This window comes from Canis aureus, chromosome X, assembly GCF_053574225.1.
Source record: "Canis aureus isolate CA01 chromosome X, VMU_Caureus_v.1.0, whole genome shotgun sequence".
In the NCBI taxonomy this organism is placed as follows: Eukaryota; Metazoa; Chordata; class Mammalia; order Carnivora; family Canidae; genus Canis; species Canis aureus.
The window spans coordinates 80,895,347-80,916,472 of NC_135649.1; the positions used below are offsets into that span (position 1 = coordinate 80,895,347).

The 21,126-nt window shown below is 40.3% G+C and overlaps 1 protein-coding gene across 1 annotated transcript in view; it reads left to right on the forward strand.

Annotated features, from left to right (window-relative positions):
- SHROOM4 (shroom family member 4) overlaps window positions 1-21,126 on the forward strand; it is a 267,208-nt gene that overhangs the window by 101,593 nt on the left and 144,489 nt on the right. The window contains exon 2 of the mRNA XM_077889500.1: window positions 3,226-3,377. Coding sequence (XP_077745626.1) covers window positions 3,226-3,377 — 152 coding nt within the window. The remainder of the gene's footprint in view (window positions 1-3,225; window positions 3,378-21,126) is intronic.

A 21,126-nucleotide genomic window follows, 5' to 3' on the forward strand; every position in this document is an offset into this window, starting at 1 on the left:
ATAAAATCTTAAAAAAAAGAAGTCAGGAGAGGTAAGAAGGAATAAGTTGCATAGCTCAGTAAATGCCCTGGATCTAGGAAAAGGCTAGTTTGGAGTATAGTCCTAGGGACTTTCAATCAAAGGGAGTTTCATTTCCTGATCTGGACCCATCTTGACTCTGGGACTGTGCCAGGTGCCCATAATTTATTGGTCTGTTGTTTACAAGTTCTTGCACTTGTGTTAAAATGGTATTATTACACATCTGTCCTGAGGAGGAAGCTGCTAGTAACTGAGAAAGGGCAGAAAACAGAAAAGAGGCATGTGGGGCACCCGTGTGGTTCAGATGGTTAAGCATCAGACTCTTGGTTTCAGCTCAGGTCCAAGATCTCAGGGTTGTGGGATTGAGCCTTGCATCAGGCTCTGTGCTCAGCAGGGAGTCTGCTTGAGGTTCTCCTTCTCCCTAAGCCCCTCTCCCCCTCAATAAAAATAAACCTTTTTTAAAAGGGGCATGCATAGTTGGCCTGAGGCTGTAGTCCAAGAAAGAGTCCCTGCAAGGACTCAGTGGCAGCCCAAGTAGCAGAAGGGAATGCAAAACGCTTAAGCTTTTGCTGAAGCAATAATTAAGCATTTTTGTTTAAAATGTTCCCTCTTTCATTTTCTGGCCTAGAATAAACAAATCTAGTTGATGTAATGAAGTGCTTAATTAACTCGAGGTGGTACTTAATACCAACACATATTGAAGGGAGACTTGCTAATAGTAATATGGATAATTGAGTTTTATGAATAAAAAATAGGTAGAATGAATTAAGACCAATGTACATCAACAGGAAAAATCTGTTAGCATTCATTAGTTAGGCCCCTGTTTGTGGCTCTTTGTTAGCCTAAGGGAGCCCTTTTAAATGGCTGATCCCTGTTGAAAGTCCTGCCTGATGCCCAGAGCCCTCTGTGGATGCCAAAGGAATGAGTCATTCCAGTAGACCGTCTGAAATTCCAGTACACCACTTTGCTGCTGCTGCTGCTGCTGCTGCTGCTTCTTCTTTTCTTTCTTTCTTTCTTTTTTTTTTTGGCAGCAGGCAGCAGTGACTGTGAAGTAATAATGATAATGACAATGGAAATAAGAATGTGATCCTAATTAATTTGCTGAGAGTTGTTCCCCATTTACCAATATTGGCTTGTTTTATCTTGAGTGGTGGGCCCAGGTACTGGAACAAAGGTATATATATTCAATGTCACTTGGCTAACCTATGATTTGTCAGACAAAGGTTAATTTAAAAAAACTGTTGGGTTAGCAGCAGTAAATTTAATAATAGTCTGTGATTTACCTTAGAATTTCAATGTATTTGATGGGGTTTTTAAAATCCTGAATTAACATTTTTCTCTGCACTCGAGGTCTCAACTGCCAAATTGCACATGAGCTGGCCAATCTAAAGCTCAGCAGTATTCTAACTTCCGTGGTGGGGGATAGATTGGAGGGATTGTATAAAGGACTGAGAGAAGAATAGAAATATAAAAATACCTATGGCAAAAACTAGCTTTTGGTTGCTCCACTTAGAATCTGCTTTTCTGGGGCACCTTGGTGGCTCAGGGGTTGAACATCTGCCTTTGGCTCAGGTCGTCATCCCAGGGTCCTGGGATCGAGTCCTGCATCAGGCTCCCTGAGGGGACCCTGCTTCTCCCTCTGCCTATGTCTCTGCCTCTTTCTGTGTCTCTCATGAATAAATAAATAAAGCCTTAAAAAAAGAATCTGCCTTTCCCTAAAGATGGTATAGTTTAATTATCCTCACCTTACTTGCTCCTAGGAAAAAAACAAACATCTCTTCCTGATTCCATCAGTGGGGTGGACCTTTTTTTTTTTATCGTTAGATCATATGTCCATCTCTGTGGACATATGAACTTCAGACAGTAACCTAACCTTGAGGCTGGAAGCTATGTGTGCTTTGTTCATTTCTTTAGCACTTAGTATGCTATCCTGTGCATACTAGAAATTCACCAAAAATTTGAGGAATGATTACTCCTACTGCCATGGATGGAATTGATGTTCTAATATGTAGAACTCACCTTTGTGGTAGAAGGAATGTTACATATAAAAGTAGCCATAATCCCCCCCATGGGGGGACAGTTTTGCTTTGTTTTGCTTTTGCCCATTCCAGCTGCTATTATTTCTGCCTCTGCTTTCTTTTTTTAAATAAATTTATTTTTTATTGGTGTTCAATTTGTCAATATACAGAGTAACACCCAGTGCTCATCCCATCAAGTGCCCTTTCAGTGCCCACCACCCAGTCACCCCCACTCCCCGCCCACCTCCCTTTCCACCACCCCTAGTTCGTTTCCCAGAGTTAATGCCTCTGATTTCTATGCCCTCCAGCCTGACTACCTTCTTTCCAAAATTGCCCTGGTCAATGGAAATTCTGTGGGCTGTGATGATGAAACAGTAAACACCCGTGTTTCTAGATTTTGGTGAATGCCCACTATTTTCTGTACCCTAGAAGCACTGTACTAGGCACTTGTTGAAAAGACATAGATAAATGATCAGCTACTTTGTACATACTTGGTATCTTTTGAATTTGCAATTCCACTCATAGGCTATTGAGCTGGAAGCTGAAGGTCTTTGGAGTCCACTCCCTTGCTATAATCATTAGAGCTCACATTTACTGAGGACTTAAATGCTCTCAGACATTCCATATGCTGATAACCCTGTGAGGTAGGTACTCTTTGTTATTTGTACTTCCCCTATCAGGTAATTGAGACAGAAAGATGTTAGGTAGTTTGCTCAGAGTCATTCAGCTGGAAGTCCTAGAACCAAGATTCAAACTCAAATTTATCAGACTTCAAAGGCTGCCCAAAGATAGGAAAGGACTTGTCAAAGGTCATTTTGCTGGAGCCTAGCTCTTCTGGCTCTAATTTCTGTTCATGTTTTGCTATGCCATGATGCTACTTCAGGTCACACTATCCTGTTCTTTCTAAATATCATTCTCATTTAGAAGTGCTTATCTCCCCAGATGGATGTGGATTCCTCCAGAGTGAAGATTGCATTATTTCTGTATTGCCTCCTTCCCCAAAGGTTTGCCCAAGCTTTGCCTTCAGTAAAGAATAGCTTGCAGTCAGCTTCTAAGCAATCTCCCAGGGCTTCCTGGAGCCATCTCCCAGTACTACTTGTGGCTCAGAGGTTGGGAGGAACCAGAAAGTAGAATTTTAGGTAAGGACTCATCTCACCACTTGTTTTCTGTTTTGTTCTCTGCAACACAGATTGAAGATGGGGGCAAGGCAGCCTTGTCCCAGAAGATGAGGACTGGTGATGAGCTGGTGAATATCAATGGCACTCCATTGTATGGCTCCCGCCAAGAGGCCCTCATCCTCATCAAAGGCTCCTTTCGGATCCTCAAGCTGATTGTCAGGAGGTAAGGTACAGGGAGATTTGCTATAAGGAATGGGGGCCACTGAAACTGCTTGGTTGATACTAAAGCCTCAATAGAGTTATGTCTCTGTCAACACCATCAAAGAAAGAGGTGTTTCACATGAACAGAATTTTACAGACAACCAAAGCAGAATGACCTAGGTGAAAAGGTCTTTGGTTCAAATCCTGACACTATTACATATTACCTGTGTCACCCTGGTTACATTTATTTTATGTCTGCAAGACTCAGGCTTCTTATTTGCTTCTGAGAAAACAAAATGACTCAATATATATCCAGGGCCTACCTAACCTGGTGTTTTTGTCTCCTTCATAACAGGCTGCCACTGTTCAACCACATAGATTTATTTTTTTTCAAGTTTTTATTTAAATCAACCACATAGATTTAAAGAGACCCCTACTACCAGCCATGGTAGGCATTCTGGAAGCTGTGGCAAATTCTAAGATAGAAACCCTTCCCTTGGGGATTATACAGTCTAATGGAGAAAAGACACACCTGTGACAAATTAGCAATACATTTTTTGAAAAAAGCAATAAGGGAGATTTCACAGGGTGAAGAGTGATTGTCAAATGGATTGTTCAGACAGAAATTGCTACTAGAATTCAAGAGAAAGAGAGAGTTAACTACAGAAAACGTTGGTAGGGTAAGAATTCATAGAGAAAGTGGAATTTGAGCTAAAGGGTGGGTAGAATTGGCCAAATAAGGCATCCCGAGGAGAAAGGCATTCCAGATAAGTGGAGTGGCAGAAGCAGAAGGAAGCTAAGGACATATCTGGGCATAGTTATTCTGCTGCCATTACATGTCTGCTTATTGGTGAGCTTTCCATATGGCTTCTTTCATCTTGCTGCTGTATCTTTGCTCTGTGCCATTGGAGCTCCTACTTCTCCCTTCTATTAGTTTCCTTTATCCTATGCACATGCCTGAGCTTCTCAATCTTAATTATTTTTACTAGAAAAATTATTTTTAAAGCATCCTCACATCCCCTTCTGGCTAATACCCCATCTTTTTCCTATGTTCATACTTGGTCTCTCAAAAGGAGAGTCTCTACTCACTGTCTTCATCTACAATTTAGCTTTCCACCTATTGCAGTCTGAATTGGACCTTCATAAGCCCATTAAAACTACTGTGTCAAAAGCTACATATTACTTCCTAAATGTCAAAGTCAATGGATTATTCTCAGTCTTCACCATGTGTGACTAGTATATGGCACTTGACATTGTTGCTCTGGATTATGTTCTCTTTGAAACTCTCCTTTCTTGCTTGCAAGATACCCCCATTGTCTTGTTATTTTCCTACCTCTCTGTTCATTTTTTAAAACCAGGTTCTACTACCTGTTCTGCCTCTGATCATCCCTTAAATGTTGGTATTTTCCCTAGTTCCACTCTTTATAACTTGTTAACATACCATGGAGAATCTCATTCAGTTCCAGAGCTTCAATTATCACTTACATGTATCTATTCCTATATCTCTTGAGCCCCAGAACCCATATAGTCAATTTCCTACTGGACATTTAGACTTTAGATGTCTCAGAAGCATTTCAAGCACAATATGCTTAAAACCTAACATGTCCTCTTTTCTTCCAAGTGCCTCATCTCAGTGCCTGTGACCACCGTACCCTCAGTTTACCAAACCAGAAACACAGAAGCCATCTTTAATTTTTCTGCTGTTCTCATGCTTTACATCCAAGTGATTTAGCCTGAGACAATGCATAAGGGGAAAGGGTTTTAAGTTAGTAAGGGTCAGGTTACATAGGATCTCATTGAGTTATCGGATTACCTGCTGATACCTAAGATTAATCCATCCTTGCTCATGTATCTGGACAGGAAGTGACATGTTAAGTAATGCCTTATACAGTAGATACATTGCCACTGACTCAATCTTGAATGGCTCATGATTTAGGTTTTATTTATTTTTAAAAAAGATTTTATTTATCTATTCATGAGAGACACAGAAAGACAGGCAGAAACATAGGCAGAAGGAGAAGCAGGGACTCCATCCCAGGACCCTGGGATCACAACCTGAGCCCAAGGGCTCAACCAGTGAGCCACTCAAGCATCCCATGATTTAGATTTTAAATAAGCGTTCTTGGAGAGGAAGCTTAGTAGTTTTTGCTTTAGAGTCAGATAGACCCATGTATGGCACTGCCTAGTTCTGTCACATTAAAGTAGTTCCATATAATGGCATTGTTGTGTTGATTCAGTGAGGCAAGGTATATAAAATGCCTTTCACTTACTGGATTCTCCAGGAATTTTATTCCCATTCTTTTCCCTGGGGTATAAAAGAAGCATAATTGGAGTAACCAAATATTACTAAATACTGAGAACATCAGAACTATAGTGTGCTTTGCAGCCTAACCTTCAATAGCACATGATTTGCAGAGAAACCATTAGGGGTAACAAAGATCTGAATGTGAAATAAAGGTCCCTGTGAGATACTGGTTACACAGAGATACTAGTACTTGGAGGGAGTGTAGACCCCATCCCTGGTGGCTTCTGAGCCAGTCATAAGAATGAGAGTATCTGGTTGTCATCTACTCATCCCTTGGTGAGCATCACATTCTCTTGGTTCCTACTATAGCAACATCTGCCACTACCAGTCACTTAGGGGTAGCTGTAAATGTGGCCTTAGAGATAGTAGGGCCTTTCAGCTTTCATGGTGTGGCAGGTCCTATGGCTCCCTGAACCTACAGTCTACCCTTTCAGGATGCCCCCATAGTACCTATTGGAGGAGGCTCTCAATGACATAATTTATTAGGTGATGCTGCCCTCTTGTGGAAAATTTAACCTTCACATATGGATTACCCCAGGAATGGTATCAAACATTTATTCCTTCTTTCATAGTCCAAATGATTCCTGAAATTTATGAAGGAGCTCTTACCACATAAATTAAATATGATCCCCGAAATTTAATATGTAGCCTAGTGTTTTACACTAATGTAGGCTTTGGTTTGAGTAAGCAATCAATTGGCAAAGATTCAACACTGAGCTTTAGGTCTGGACTCAAGTCCTTTGGGATGAGTATAATGAGAAAGAAGAACTTTAGAAGATCGCCTATTCTGAATAGCCATGCCAGCTCTTTCTCCTATATTGCCTTTTAGATAATGGTCAATTAAATCAGAAACCAGGGTGTTAACCCTCAACTCTTCTCACTTGCCCCAGCCCCCTTCAATCTAAGTAATTCCAAGTCTTCATGATTCTACTTGCTATAAACCTCTCTGCAGCCTTTGTCTTTATCCAATCACTCATGATTTCTTAACCAGAACTATTGTAGGAGTCTTTTCACTGGCTTCTCATCTCTTGGTCTCACCTCCTTCTTATCAATCCATTCTCTAAATAAGACATCTGATCATGTCACTTATCTATTTGGAAACAAAACAGGAGCAATAACCACATAATCATTTTGGTCCCATGAGATTTAGTTTATATTGATAGAAAATATAAACTATTTTTGGGTTTTTAAAAAATATTTTATTTGAGGGAGAGAGTGAGTGAAAGAGAGAGAAGGGGCAGGGGGAGGGGCAGAAGAAGAGGGAGAAGCAGACTCCCCACTGTGTAGGGAGCCTGACATGGAGCTTATTCCTAGAATTCTGGGATCATGACCTGAACTGAATGCAGAAACCCAACCGACTGAGCCACCCAGGCACCCTGAAGATACAAACAATTTAAGGATATTGTATTCGTGAAATATTTTTATACCCAAAAACTTTAAGAAAAACCTATTTGTAATACAGGAGGAAAAATTATAGAAATGTCTATATGGAAGACTCATACAATTTAACTATGAAAGATAAAGTAAACCAAAAAATAAGTTCTTAGAATATTTGAAAAACACAATTCATCAGATTTAATTAATATCAAAAATTATATTTGACTGACAGTGAATACACACTCCTTTCAAATAGAGAACACTTTGTAAATAATCATATGGTATACCACAAAGAAAATCTTTGCATACTTTTATAAGCAGAAATGATCCTGGACCTGTTGTCAAAAGATAATTTAAAACTTCTAACAAATTTAGAAACAAATCCAAACAAAAGTAAGTCTTCCACTGCTTTAATATTTCAGAACACATTTATATGCAAGTATTAGTCAAAAGAAACACTAGTAGGCTAATAAAAAGTAACAAAAATGAGATCACGACTTGTCAAAACGTTAAGAGCAATATTCAGAAGTAAATTCATAATCTTAAATATTTCATTATTAAAAATGAAGAATGAAATTATATGATTAAGAATCCAATATAATATGGAACCAAGGGGTGTGTTGTTTTTATGGGGAGATGAATTAAGTAGATAAGCCTCTAGCAAATTTAATTAAGAAAACAAAGATAAATTATAAATAAAATTTAAATGATAAATGGAATAGAACAAATACAATGAACTTTTCTTAAGTTATAGGAAACTACTATAATTGTACCTTAATATATTTGAAAATCTCAGCAAATTTTAAATATGAATAAAATGTTAAACACCAAACACTAGTAAGAAGTTCCAATCAAAATGGACCTGTAACTGTAGAAACATTGAAAATAATTATCAAAGAAAAACTTCCAAAAATACTTTAGGATGGAATGAGCACTGGGTGTTATTCTGTATGTTGGCAAATTGAACACCAATAAAAAATAAATTTATTATTTAAAAAAGAAAACAAAAATACTTTAGGGCCAGATTTTTTAAAAAGAATTTATTTATTTATGAGAGACACAGAGAAAGGAAAGACATAGACAGAAGGGGAAGCAGGCTCCCTGCCTGATGTGGGACTCGATCCCAGAACCTTGAGATCATGCCGTGAGCCAAAGGCAGACGCTCAACCACTTAGCCACCCAGGTGTCCCAGGACCAGATATTTTTTTATCGGTGAGTTCTTTCAAATTTTCTAGGAATACCCACATTGTTACAGAATTGAAAATCTTAGAGTTATTCACATTGATTTTGAAACTAGCATCATTCTGATACCAGTATCCAACAGACTATTCCAAAGAGAATATTCTCTTCGGTTTGTGAACTTATTTTTTTTTATATTTGTTTTTATTGAAGTTCAGTTTGCCAACATATAGTATAACACCCAGTGCTCATCGCATCAAGTGCCCTCCTCAGTGCCTGTCACCAGTTACACCAACGCCCTGCCACCTCCCCTTCTGCAACCCTTTGTTCCTTTCCCAGAGTTAGGGATATATGTATATATACATATATACAACATCTTCTTTATCCATTCATCTTTTGATGGACACTGAAGCTCCTTTCACAGTTGGTCTATTGTGGACATTGCTGCTATGAACATTGGGGTGCAGGTGTCCTGGTGTTTCACAACATCAGTATCTTTGGAGTAAATCCCCAGTAGTGCAATTGTGGGGTTGTAGGGTAGCTCTATTTCTAACTCTTTGAGGAACCTCCACACTGTTTTCCAGAGTGGCTGTACCAGTTTGCATTCCCACCAACAGTGCAAGAGGGTTCCCCCTTTTCCACATTCTCTCCAACATCTGTTTCCCATCTTGTTAATTTTCACAATTCTCACTGATGTGAGGTGGTAGCTCATGGTTTTGATTTGTATTTCCCTAATGACAAGTGATGTGGAGCACTGTCCCATGTGCTTGTTGGCCATGTGTATGTCTTCTTTGGTGAAATTTATATTCATGTCTACAGCCCATTTCATGATTGGATTGTTTGTTTCTTGGGTGTTGAGATTAATAAGTTCTTTGTAGATCTTGGATACTAGCCCTTTATCTGATATGTCACTTGGAAATATCTTCTTCCATTCTGTAGGCTGCCTTTTAGTTTTGTTGACTGTTTCTTTTACTGTGCAGAAGCTTTTTATCCTGATTAAGTCTCAGTAGTTCATTTTTACTTTTGTTTCCTTTGCCTTCATAGATGTATCTTGAAGAAGTTGCTGTGGCCAAGTTCAAAAAAGGTGTCGCCTGTGTTCTCCTCTAGGATTTTGATGGATTCTTGCCTCACATTTAGATCTTTCAACCACTTTGAGTTTATCTTTGTGTATGGTGTCAGAGAATGGTGTAGTTTCATTCTTCTGCACATGGCTGTCCAAATTTCCCAAAAGCATTTATTATAGAGAGTGTCCTTTTTCCAGTGGATAGTCTTTCCTGCTTTGTCAAATATTAGTTGACGATAGAGTTGAGGGCCCATTTCTGGGTTCTCTATTCTGTTCCATTGATATATGTGTTTTTGTGCCAATGCCACACTGTCTTGATGATCACAGCTTTGTAGTACAACTTGAAATCCGGCATTGTGATGCCCCCAGCTCTGGTTTTCTTTTTCAGTATTCTCCGGGCTATTCAGGATCATTTCTGATTTCACACAAATCTTAAGATTATTTGTTCCAAGTCTGTGAAGAAAGTCCATGATATTTTGATAGGAATTGCATTGAATGTGTAAATTGCCTGACGTAGCATAGACATTTTCATAATATTAATTCTTCCAATCCATGACCATGGAATGTTTTCCATCTCTTGGTGTCTTCCTCAATTTTCAGAAGTGTTCTGTAGTTTTTAGGGTATAGATCCTTTACCTCTTTGGTTAGATTTATTCCTAGGTATCCTATGCTTTTGGGTGCAATTGTAATTGGGATTGATTCCTTAGTTTCACTTTTTCAGCCTCATTGTTAGTGTTTAGAAATGCCACTGGTTTCTGAGCATTGATTTTGTATCCTGCCACACTGCCGAATTGCTGTATGAGTTCTAGCAATCTTGGGGTGGAGTCTTTTGGGTTTTCTATGTACAGTATCATGTCATCTGTGAAGAGGGAGAGTTTAACTTCTTCTTTGACCATTTGAATGCCTTTTATTTATTTATTTTTTGTTGTTGTCTCATTGCTGAGGCTAGGACTTCTAGTAGTACGTTAACAGTGGTGAGAGTAAACATCCCTGTTGTGTTCCTGATTTTAGGGGAAAGGCTTTCAGTTTTTCCCCACTTAGAATGATATTCGCTGTGAGTTTTTCATAAATGGCTTTTATGGTATTGAGGAATATTCCCTCTATCCCTACACTCTGAAGAGTTATAATCAGGAATGGATGCTGTATTTTGTCAAATGCTTTCTTTGCATCTTTGCATTTGAGAGGATCATACGGTTCTTGTTTTTTTCTTTTGTTGTTGTAATCTGTCATGTTGATTGTTTTATGAGTGTTGAACCAACCTTGCATCCCAGGGACAAATCCCAATTGGTCATGGTGAATAATCTTCTTAATGTACTTTTGGATCCTATCTTGTTGAAAATTTTTGCATCTGTGTTCATCAGGGATATTGGCCTGTATTTCTCCTTTTTGGTGGGGTCTTTGGTTTTGGAAGTAATGCTGGCCTCATAAAACAAGTTTTGAAATATTTCATCCGTTTCTATCTTTCAGAGCACCTTTAGTAGAATAGGTATTGTTTCTTCTTTAAACATTTGATAAGATTTCCCTGGGAATCCATCTGGCCCTAGAAATTTCTGTCTTGTGTGGTTTTCGATGACTGCTTCAATTTCCTTGCTGGTTATTGGCCTTTTCAGGTTTTCTATTTCTTCCTGTTCCAGTTCTGGTAATTTGTGGTTTTCCGTAAATGCACCTATTTCTTCTAGGTTCCTAATTTGTTTGCATATAGCTGCTCATAATTCCTTTTTTAAGATCATTTGTATTTCCTTGGTATTGGTTGTGATCTCTCATCTTTCATTTGTGATTTTGTTAATTTGAGTCTTTTTTCTTGTTAATAAGACTGGCTAATGGTTTATCTATCTTATTAATTCTTTCAAAAAACCAACTCCTGGTTTTGTTGATCTCTTCTACAGTTCTTCTGGTCTCTATTACACTGAGTTCTGCTTGAATCTTTATTATCTCTCATCTTCTGCTTAGTGTAGGCTTTACTTGCTGTTCTTTTTCCAATTCCTTTAGGTGCAAGGTTAGCTTGTGTATTTGAGGTTTTTTCCAATTTTTTGAGGGATGCTTGTATTGCGATGTATTTCCCTCTTAGAACCGCTTTTGCTGTATCCTAAAGATTTTGAATGGCTGTATCTTCATTTTCATTAGTTTCCATGAATCTTTTTAATTCCTCTCTAATTTCCTGGTTGACCCTTTCATCTTTTAGCAGGATGCTCTTTAGCCTCCACGTGTTTGAGTTTCTTCCAAATTTCTTCTTGTGATTGAGTTCAAGTTTCAAAGCATTATGGTCTGAAAATATGCAGGGTCCAATCCCCATCTTTTGGTATCGGTTAAGACCTGATTTGTGACCCAGTATGTGGTCTATTCTGGAGAAAGTTCCATGTTTACTTGAGAAGAATCTGTATTCAGTTGTGTTCAGATGGAAAGTTCTGTATATATCTGTGAAATATATTTGGTCCAATGTATCATTTAAGGCCCTTGTTTCTATGGAGATGTTGTGTTTAGAAGATCTGTCATTTACAGAAAGTGCCGTGTTGAAGTCTCCTACTATTAGTGTATTATTATCTAAGTATGTCTTTACTGTGGTTATTAATTGATTGATATCCTTTGCAGCTCCCATATTAGGGGCATTAATAGTCATGATTGTTAGGTCTTTTTATTAGATAGATCTTTTAAGTATGATATAGTGTCCCTCTTCATCTCTTACTACAGTCTTTGGGATAAACTTCAGTTTATCTGATATGAGTATTGCTACCCCAGCTTTCTTTTAAGGACCATTTGTTTGTTTTTTTTTTTTTTATAAATTTTTATTTATTTATGATAGTCACACAGAGAGAGAGAGAGAGAGAAGAGACACAGGCAGAGGGAGAAGCAGGCTCCACGCAGGGAGCCCGACGTGGGATTCGATCCTGAGTCTCCAGGATAGTGCCCTGGGCCAAAGGCAGGCGACAAACCACTGCGCCACCCAGGGATCCCTCTTTTAAGGACCATTTGAATGGTAAATGGTTCTACAGCCTTTCATTTTCAGGCTGGAAGTGTCCTTAGGTCTAAAATGAGTCTCTTGTGGACAGCATATAGATGGATCTTGCTTCTTTATCCAGTCCGATACCCCACATCTTCTGATGGATCATTTACCCATTCATGTTCAAAGCAATTATTGAAAGATATGAATTTAGTGTCATCGTATTTCCTATTCAGTCCCTGTTTTGTGGATTGTTTCTTTGTGCTTCCTCTTTCTTTTACAGGGTCCCCCTTAATATTTCTTGCAGAGCTGCTTTGGTGGTCATGTTTTCTTTCTGTTTCTGCCTATCTAGTAAGCTCTTTCTCTCTCCTATTCTGAATGACAGCCTTGCTGGATTAAGTATTCTTGGTTGCGTGCTCTTCTCATTTAGGACCCTGAATATATCGTGCCAGTGCTTTCTGGCCTGCTAAAGCTCTGTGGAGAGGTTTTCTGTTAATCTGATATTTCTCGCCTATAGGTTAAGAATCTCTCATCTCACACTGCTTTAAGAATTTTCTTGTTATCTTTGATATTTGCAAGTTTCACTATTAAATTTTGAGGTGTGAATGGTTTTTATTGATTTTGTGTGTGGCGGGGGGAGTCCTCTCTATCTCTTGGATCTGAATGCCTGTTTCCTTCCCCAGATTAGGGAAGTTCTCAGCTATGATTTGTTCAAATATACTTTGTGGTCCTCTCTCTCTTTCAGCCTCTTCTGGAATCCCAGTTAGACATAAATTCTTCCTTCTTAAGCTATCATTTATTTCCCTAAGCCTTTCCTCATGGTCTCTTAATGGTTTTGCTCTTTTTTCGTCAGCTTCCTTCCTTGTCTTTTATGCCACTCACTCTCTCTTCCACCTCATTAATCCTTGCAGTTAGGACAACCAATTTGTATTGCATCTCCTTTCATCTATTTTTAATTTTGGCCTGATTATATCTCAATTCTGCAGTAACAAAGTCTCTAGAGTCCTTTATGGTTTTTTCCAGAGCCACCAGTAGCTTTAAAATTGTACTTCTTAATTGACTTTCTGACATCACATTGAAATCCAAATTCTGTAACTCTGTGGCAGAGTGTACTGTTCCCAGTTCTTCCTTTTGTGGTGAATTGTTTTTTCTAGTCATTTTGTCTGTTACAGAGTGGTTGTTTGAATGGGCTGAGTCAAAAATACCAACCACAACCTAAGTAAAATACACCCTAGATGGGTCAGAGACGAGAAAATAAAAGAAAAAGAAGCACAGAACAAAATAAAACAAAGGGACCACTAAAGTGAAAAACAAATTTTAAAACTAAAGTGAAAAACAAAAGTAAAAAAAAAGTAAAAATAAAAGCCAAAAACCACAAAGAAGAATAGAAAAGAAAAAAGTAAAAAAAGAGGAAAAAGAGAAAAAAGGGGGGATAGTAGAAAAAGGGGGGATAGCAGTGGTGAAGAAGTGGTAGTGGAGAGAAAATATAGTCTACCCGAGGGGTTCTGGAGGGTTATCCTCTGGGTTCTAAGTGTATTTTGTTCTGTATGTTAGAAGATGCTCAATCCCAAATTTATATAAACCAGTAATACTTATACAAAGCTCCAACATTGACCATCAAAACATAAACAATATAAAAGAAGGGGGCAGAATGCGAAGGAAGCTAGAATATAATCTCACAGAATGAACCAGCATGGTATTCCACTATACTCTGGGTGTATGTTGGTCATGTTTTAGAAGGTATTAACTTCCACCATTGTAGAACAAAATGAGGCAGAGAAAACAACACAAAACAAAAACCCATATCTCGTATATCTCCCAAAATTAAATTGAATACTTTGAAGGGAATCCAGAAGTGAAAAATATATCTAAGACATGTAATTGTAGATATATGAAGGTCAAAAAGGAAAAAACTTAAAAATGAAAGAGCTGGAAAAATACTGGTGGGAGAAAATATTGGAAATTTTTAGTCTAATATAAAAAAGAGTCATAATGGAAAATGGAAACTATAAGAAAAAAAAGGCACCTTCTACTTCTATATACTATTTTCCCTCGGTCCTGGAGCTATCCAGCACTGCTTGGTCAATAAACTTGCTCTTCCCTTGTTCTTCCAGCTGGTCTTCTGGGGGAGGGATCTGCTGTGATAATTCTCAGGTGTCTGTACCTGGGTGGAGATGCCCCGCCCCTTGCCAGGTCTGGGCTCAGTATGACCTGTTTATCCTGTGAGGCCTTTGTTCCCTGGCGGCCCGCCCCTCCCAGACACACTGTGAAACAAAGAGGATAAACAACAATGGCTGCAGCCAGATTTCCAGCTCTGGAGTCAAGCTCCCCATGAGTAACTAACCACAGTCTCACAGTCTGCACTGGCCTAGATGCTCCTGGGGACAGGCACGGGTGCACTGATCTGCACAGCTTGCCGGGCACCCAGCAGCAGGAGAGTTCTTGCTTTCCTGTGCTCTCCCCTCTACCGCCTGTCCCAGGGAGAATGCAGGATTGCCAGCTTTGTCAGCTTGGGCGCTCTGGGATCTGGGGCCCTATTCTGCTGGACCCATAGTCCTGGGGACTCCCTCTCCTGAAGGGAGTGGGACACAGCCAGTTCCATTCGGAGCTGAGCTCTAGGGTAAAGGGAGCTTCTGAGCTGGCCCACCTAACCAACTGGCTTCTCCCATATGCCCTGGAGTGCTGTGGCACTGCAGCCCTTTACCAATACTGGACCATGGTTTGTGGTGTTTTCCCCTAGATGGCCTTCCTCTTATAAGGACTCCAGGAATCTTGAGACTTCATTGGCTCTAGTGTGATTCTCCCTGATTTCCCTGCTAAGCATTTTTCCACCAGGGAAAACTCCTGCATGGAATTTTTTTTAATAAAATAATTTTTTATTGGTGTTCAATTTACCAACATACAGAATAACACCCAGTGCTCATCCCGTCAAGTGTCCCCCTCAGTGCCCGTCACCCACTCTCCCCCACCCCCTGCCCTCCTCCCCTTCCACCACCCCTAGTTCGTTTACCAGAGTTAGGAGTCTTTATGTTCTGTCTCCCTTTCTGATATTTCCCACACATTTCTTTTCCCTTCCCTTATATTCCCTTTCACTATTATTTATATTCCCCAAATGAATGAGAACATACATGTTTGTCCTTCTACGATTGACTTACTTCACTCAGCATAATACCCTCCAGTTCCATCCACGTTGAAGCAAATGGTGGGTATTTGTCGTTTCTAATGGCTGAGTAATATTCCATTGTATACATAAACCACATTTTCTTTATCCATTCATCTTTCGATGGACACTGAGGCTCCTTCCACAGTTTGGCTATTGTGGCCATTGCTGCTAGAAACATCGGGGTGCAGGTGTCCTTGCATTTCATTGAATCTGAATCTTTGGGGTAAATCCCCAACAGTGCAATTGCTGGGTCGTAGGGCAGGTCTATTTTTAACTCTTTGAGGAACCTCCACAAAGTTTTCCAGAGTGGCTGCACCAGTTCACATTCCCACCAACAGTGTAAGAGGGTTCCCTTTTCTCCGCATCCTCTCCAACATTTGTTGTTTCCTGCCTTGTTAATTTTCCCCATTCTCACTGGTGTGAGGTGGTATCTCATTGTGGTTTTGATTTGTATTTCCCTGATGGCAAGTGATGCAGAGCATTTTCTCATGTGCATGTTGGTCATGCCTATGTCTTCCTCTGTGAGATTTCTCTTCATGTCTTTTGCCCATTTCATGATTGGATTATTTGTTTCTTTGGTGTTGAGTTGAATAAGTTCTTTATAGATCTTGGAAACTAGCCCTTTATCTGATACGTCATTTGCAAATATCTTCTCCCATTCTGTAGGTTGTCTTTGAGTTTTGTTGACTGTATCCTTTGCTGTGCAAAAGCTTCTTATCTTGATGAAGTCCCAATAGTTCATTTTTGCTTTTGTTTCTTTTGCCTTCGTGGATGTATCTTGCAAGAAGTTACTGTGGCCGAGTTCAAAAAGGGTGTTGCCTGTGTTCTCCTCTAGGATTTTGATGGACTCTTGTCTCACATTTAGATCTTTCATCCATTTTGAGTTTATCTTTGTGTATGATGAAAGAGAGTGGTCTAGTTTCATTCTTCTGCATGTGGATGTCCAATTTTCCCAGCACCATTTACTGAAGAGACTGTCTTTCTTCCAATGGATAGTCTTTCCTCCTTCATCGAATATTAGTTGGCCATAAAGTTGAGGGTCCACTTCTGGGTTCTCTATTCTGTTCCATTGATCTATGTGTCTGTTTTTGTGCCAGTACCACACTGTCTTGATGGCCACAGCCTTGTAGTACAACCTGAAATCTGGCATTGTGATGCCCCCAGATATGGTTTTCTTTTTTACTTTTTTTTATTATTATTATTTTTTTTATTGGTGTTCAATTTCCTAACATACAGAATAACACCCAGTGCCCGTCACCCATTCACTCCCACCCCCCGCCCTCCTCCCCTTCTACCACCCCTAGTTCGTTTCCCAGAGTTAGCAGTCTTTACGTTCTGTCTCCCTTTCTGATATTTCCCACACATTTCTTCTCCCTTCCCTATATTCCCTTTCACTATTATTTATATTCCCCAAATGAATGAGAACATATAATGTTTGTCCTTCTCCGACTGACTTACTTCACTCAGCATAATACCCTCCAGTTCCATCCACGTTGAAGCAAATGGTGGGTATTTGTCATTTCTAATAGCTGAGTAATATTCCATTGTATACATAAACCACATCTTCTTTATCCATTCATCTTTCGTTGGACACCGAGGCTCCTTCCACAGTTTGGCTATCGTGGCCATTGCTGCTATAAACATCGGGGTGCAGGTGTCCCGGCGTTTCATTGCATTTGTATCTTTGGGGTAAATCCCCAACAGTGCAATTGCTGGGTCGTAGGGCAGGTCTATTTTTAACTCTTTGAGGAACCTCCACACAGTTTTCCAGAGTGGCTGCACCAGTTCACATTCCCACCAACAGTGTAAGAGGGTTCCCTTTTCTCCGCATCCTCTCCAACATTTGTTGTTTCCTGCCTTGTTAATTTTCCCCATTCTCACTGGTGTGAGGTGGTATCTCATTGTAGTTTTGATTTGTATTTCCCTGATGGCAAGTGATGCAGAACATTTTCTCATATGCATGTTGGCCATGTCTATGTCTTCCTCTGTGAGATTTCTGTTCATGTCTTTTGCCCATTTCATGATTGGATTGTTTGTTTCTTTGGTGTTGAGTTTAATAAGTTCTTTATAGATCTTGGAAACTAGCCCTTTATCTGATATGTCATTTGCAAATATCTTCTCCCATTCTGTAGGTTGTCTTTGAGTTTTGTTGACTGTATCCTTTGCTGTGCAAAAGCTTTTTATCTTGATGAAGTCCCAATAGTTCATTTTTGCTTTTGTTTCTTTTGCCTTCGTGGATGTATCTTGCAAGAAGTTACTATGGCCGAGTTCAAAAAGGGTGTTGCCTGTGTTCTTCTCTAGGATTTTGATGGAATCTTGTCTCACATTTAGATCTTTCATCCATTTTGAGTTTATCTTGGTGTATGGTGAAAGAGAGTGGTCTAGTTTCATTCTTCTGCATGTGGATGTCCAATTTTCCCAGCACCATTTATTGAAGAGACTGTCTTTCTTCCAATGGATAGTCTTTCCTCCTTTATCGAATATTAGTTGCCCATAAAGTTCAGGGTCCACTTCTGGATTCTCTATTCTGTTCCACTGATCTATGTGTCTGTTTTTGTGCCAGTACCACACTGTCTTGATGACCACAGCTTTGTAGTACAACCTGAAATCTGGCATTGTGATGCCCCCAGCTATGGTTTTCTTTTTTAAAATTCCCCTGGCTATTCGGGGTCTTTTCTGATTCCACACAAATCTTAAAATAATTTGTTCTAACTCTCTGAAGAAAGTCCATGGTATTTTGATAGGGATTGCATTAAACGTGTATATTGCCCTGGGTAACATTGACATTTTCACAATATTAATTCTGCCAATCCATGAGCATGGAATATTTTTCCATCTCTTTGTGTCTTCCTCAATTTCTTTCAGAAGTGTTCTATAGTTTTGAGGGTATAGATCCTTTACATCTTTGGTTAGGTTTATTCCTAGGTATCTTATGCTTTTGGGTGCAATTGTAAATGGGATTGACTCCTTAATTTCTCTTTCTTCAGTCTCATTGTTAGTGTATAGAAATGCCACTGACTTCTGGGCATTGATTTTGTATCCTGCCACGCTACCGAATTGCTGTATGAGTTCTAGCAATCTTGGGGTGGAGACTTTTGGGTTTTCTATGTAGAGTATCATGTCATCGGCGAAGAGGGAGAGTTTGACTTCTTCTTTGCCAATTTGAATGCCTTTAATGTCTTTTTGTTGTCTGATTGCTGAGGCTAGGACTTCCAGTACCATGTTGAATAGCAGTGGTGAGAGTGGACATCCCTGTCTTGTTCCTGATCTTAGGGGAAAGGCTCCCAGTGCTTCCCCACTGAGAATTATATTTGCTGTTGGGTTTTCGTAGATGGCTTTTAAGATGTCGAGGAATGTTCCCTCTATCCCTACACTCTGAAGAGTTTTGATCAGGAATGGATGCTGTATTTTGTCAAATGCTTTCTCTGCATCTAATGAGAGGATCATATGGTTCTTGGTTTTTTTCTTGCTGATATGATGAATCACATTGATTGTTTTACGAGTGTTGAACCAGCCTTGTGTCCCGGGGATAAATCCTACTTGGTCATGGTGAATAATTTTCTTAATGTGCTGTTGGATCCTATTGGCTAGTATCTTGTTGAGAATTTTTGCATCCATGTTCATCAGGGATATTGGTCTGTAATTCTCCTTTTTGGTGGGGTCTTTGTCTGGTTTTGGAATTAAGGTGATGCTGGCCTCATGGAATGAATTTGGAAGTACTCCATCTCTTTCTATCTTTCCAAACAGCTTTAGTAGAATAGGTATGATTTCTTCTTTAAACGTTTGATAGAATTCCCCTGGGAAGCCATCTGGCCCTGGACTCTTGTGTCTTGGGAGGTTTTTGATGACTGCTTCAATTTCCTCCCTGGTTATTGGCCTGTTAAGGTTTTCTATTTCTTCCTGTTCCAGTTTTGGTCGTTTGTGGGTTTCCAGGAATGCGTCCATTTCTTCTAGATTGCCTAATTTATTGGGGTTCATAATGTTTTTAAAATCATTTTTATTTCCTTGGTGTTGGTAGTGATCTCTCCTCTCTCATTCATGATTCTATTAATTTGAGTCTTCTCGGAGGGAGGGGCAAGATGGCGGAAGAGTAGGGTCCCCAAATCACCTGTCTCCCCCAAATTAACTAGAAAACCTTCAAATTATCCTGAAAATCTATGAATTCGGCCTGAGAATTAAAGAGAGAACAGCTGGAATGCTACAGTGAGAAGAGTTCGCGCTTCTATCAAGGTAGGAAGACGGGAAAAAGAAATAAAGAAACAAAGTATCTAAGGGGGAGGGGCCCCGGGAGGAGCGGGGCTGAGGCCGGGGCGAGTGTCCCCAGAACAGGAGAGCCCTGTCCTGGAGACGCAGGAGCTGCACCAACCTTCCCAGGCGGAAAGGGGCTCCCAGGGAGTTGGAGCAGGACCCAGGAGGGCGAGGATGCCCTCAGGTTCCCTGGGACAGTAACAGAGCAACTGCGTGCCCAGGAGAGTGCGCCGAGCTCCCTAAGGGCTGCAGCGCACAAGGCGGGACCCGGAGCAGCTCGGAGGGGCTCGGGCGGGGGCTCCGCGGAGGGGGCTGCACGGCCGGGAGCGCGAATCCAACAGTGCAGACCAGGAGCACAGGGCGCCGGGCCACAGCCCAGGATCCAGCCTCCCCCCAGGACAGGCAGAGTCCCGGAGGGCCCAGGACAGCAAGGACGCTCCTGCCCCAGCTGAGCAGATCAGCGGCCCCGCCCCGGAGCCTCCAGGCCCTGCAGACGGAGAGCTCCGGAGTTACTGCGGGGGCTGAATCCAGGTTTCCAGAGCTGGCCCCGCCACTGGGGCTGTTGCTCCTGGGGCCTGACGGGGTAAACAACCCCCACTGAGCCCTGTACCAGGCAGGGGCACACAGGTCCCCCAACTGCTAACACCTGAAAATCAGCACAACAGTCCCCTCCCCCAGAAGACCAGCTAGACGGACAATTTCCAGGGGAAGTCAAGGGACTTAAAGTACACAGAATCAGAAGATACTCCCCGTGGTTCGTTCTTTCTTTCTTTCTTTCTTCTTTCTTTCTTTCTTTCTTTCTTTCTTTCTTTCTTTCTTTCTTTCTTTTTTTTGTTGTTGTTTTGTTTTGTTTTGTTTTGCTTTTTGATTTGTTTCCTTCCCCCACCCCCCTTTTTTCCTTTCTTTCTTTTTCTTTCTACTTTTCTTCTTTTTTTTTCGTTTCTTTCTTCCTTTTTTTTCCCTCTTTCTCTTTTCTTTCCTTCTTTCTCTCCTCTCTCTCTTTTTCTCCTTTTCCCAATACAACTTGCTTTTGGCCACTCTGCACTGAGCAAAATGACTAGAAGGAAAACCTCACCTCAAAAGAATCAGAAACAGTCCTCTCTCCCACAGAGTTACAAAATCTGGATTACAATTCAATGTCAGAAGGCCAATTCAGAAGCACTATCATACAGCTACTGGTGGCTCTAGAAAAAAGCATAAAGGACTCAAGAGACTTCATGACTGCAGAATTTAGAGCTAATCAGGCAGAAATTAAAAATCAATTGAATGAGATGCAATCCAAACTAGAAGTCCTAACAACGAGGGTTAACGAGGTGGAAGAACGAGTGAGTGACATAGAAGACAAGTTGATAGCAAAGAGGGAAACTGAGAAAAAAAGAGACAAACAGTTAAAAGACCATGAAGATAGATTAAGGGAAATAAACAACACCCTGAGGAAGAAAAACTTAAGTTTAATTGGTGTTCCCGAGGGCGCCGATAGAAACAGAGGGCCAGAATA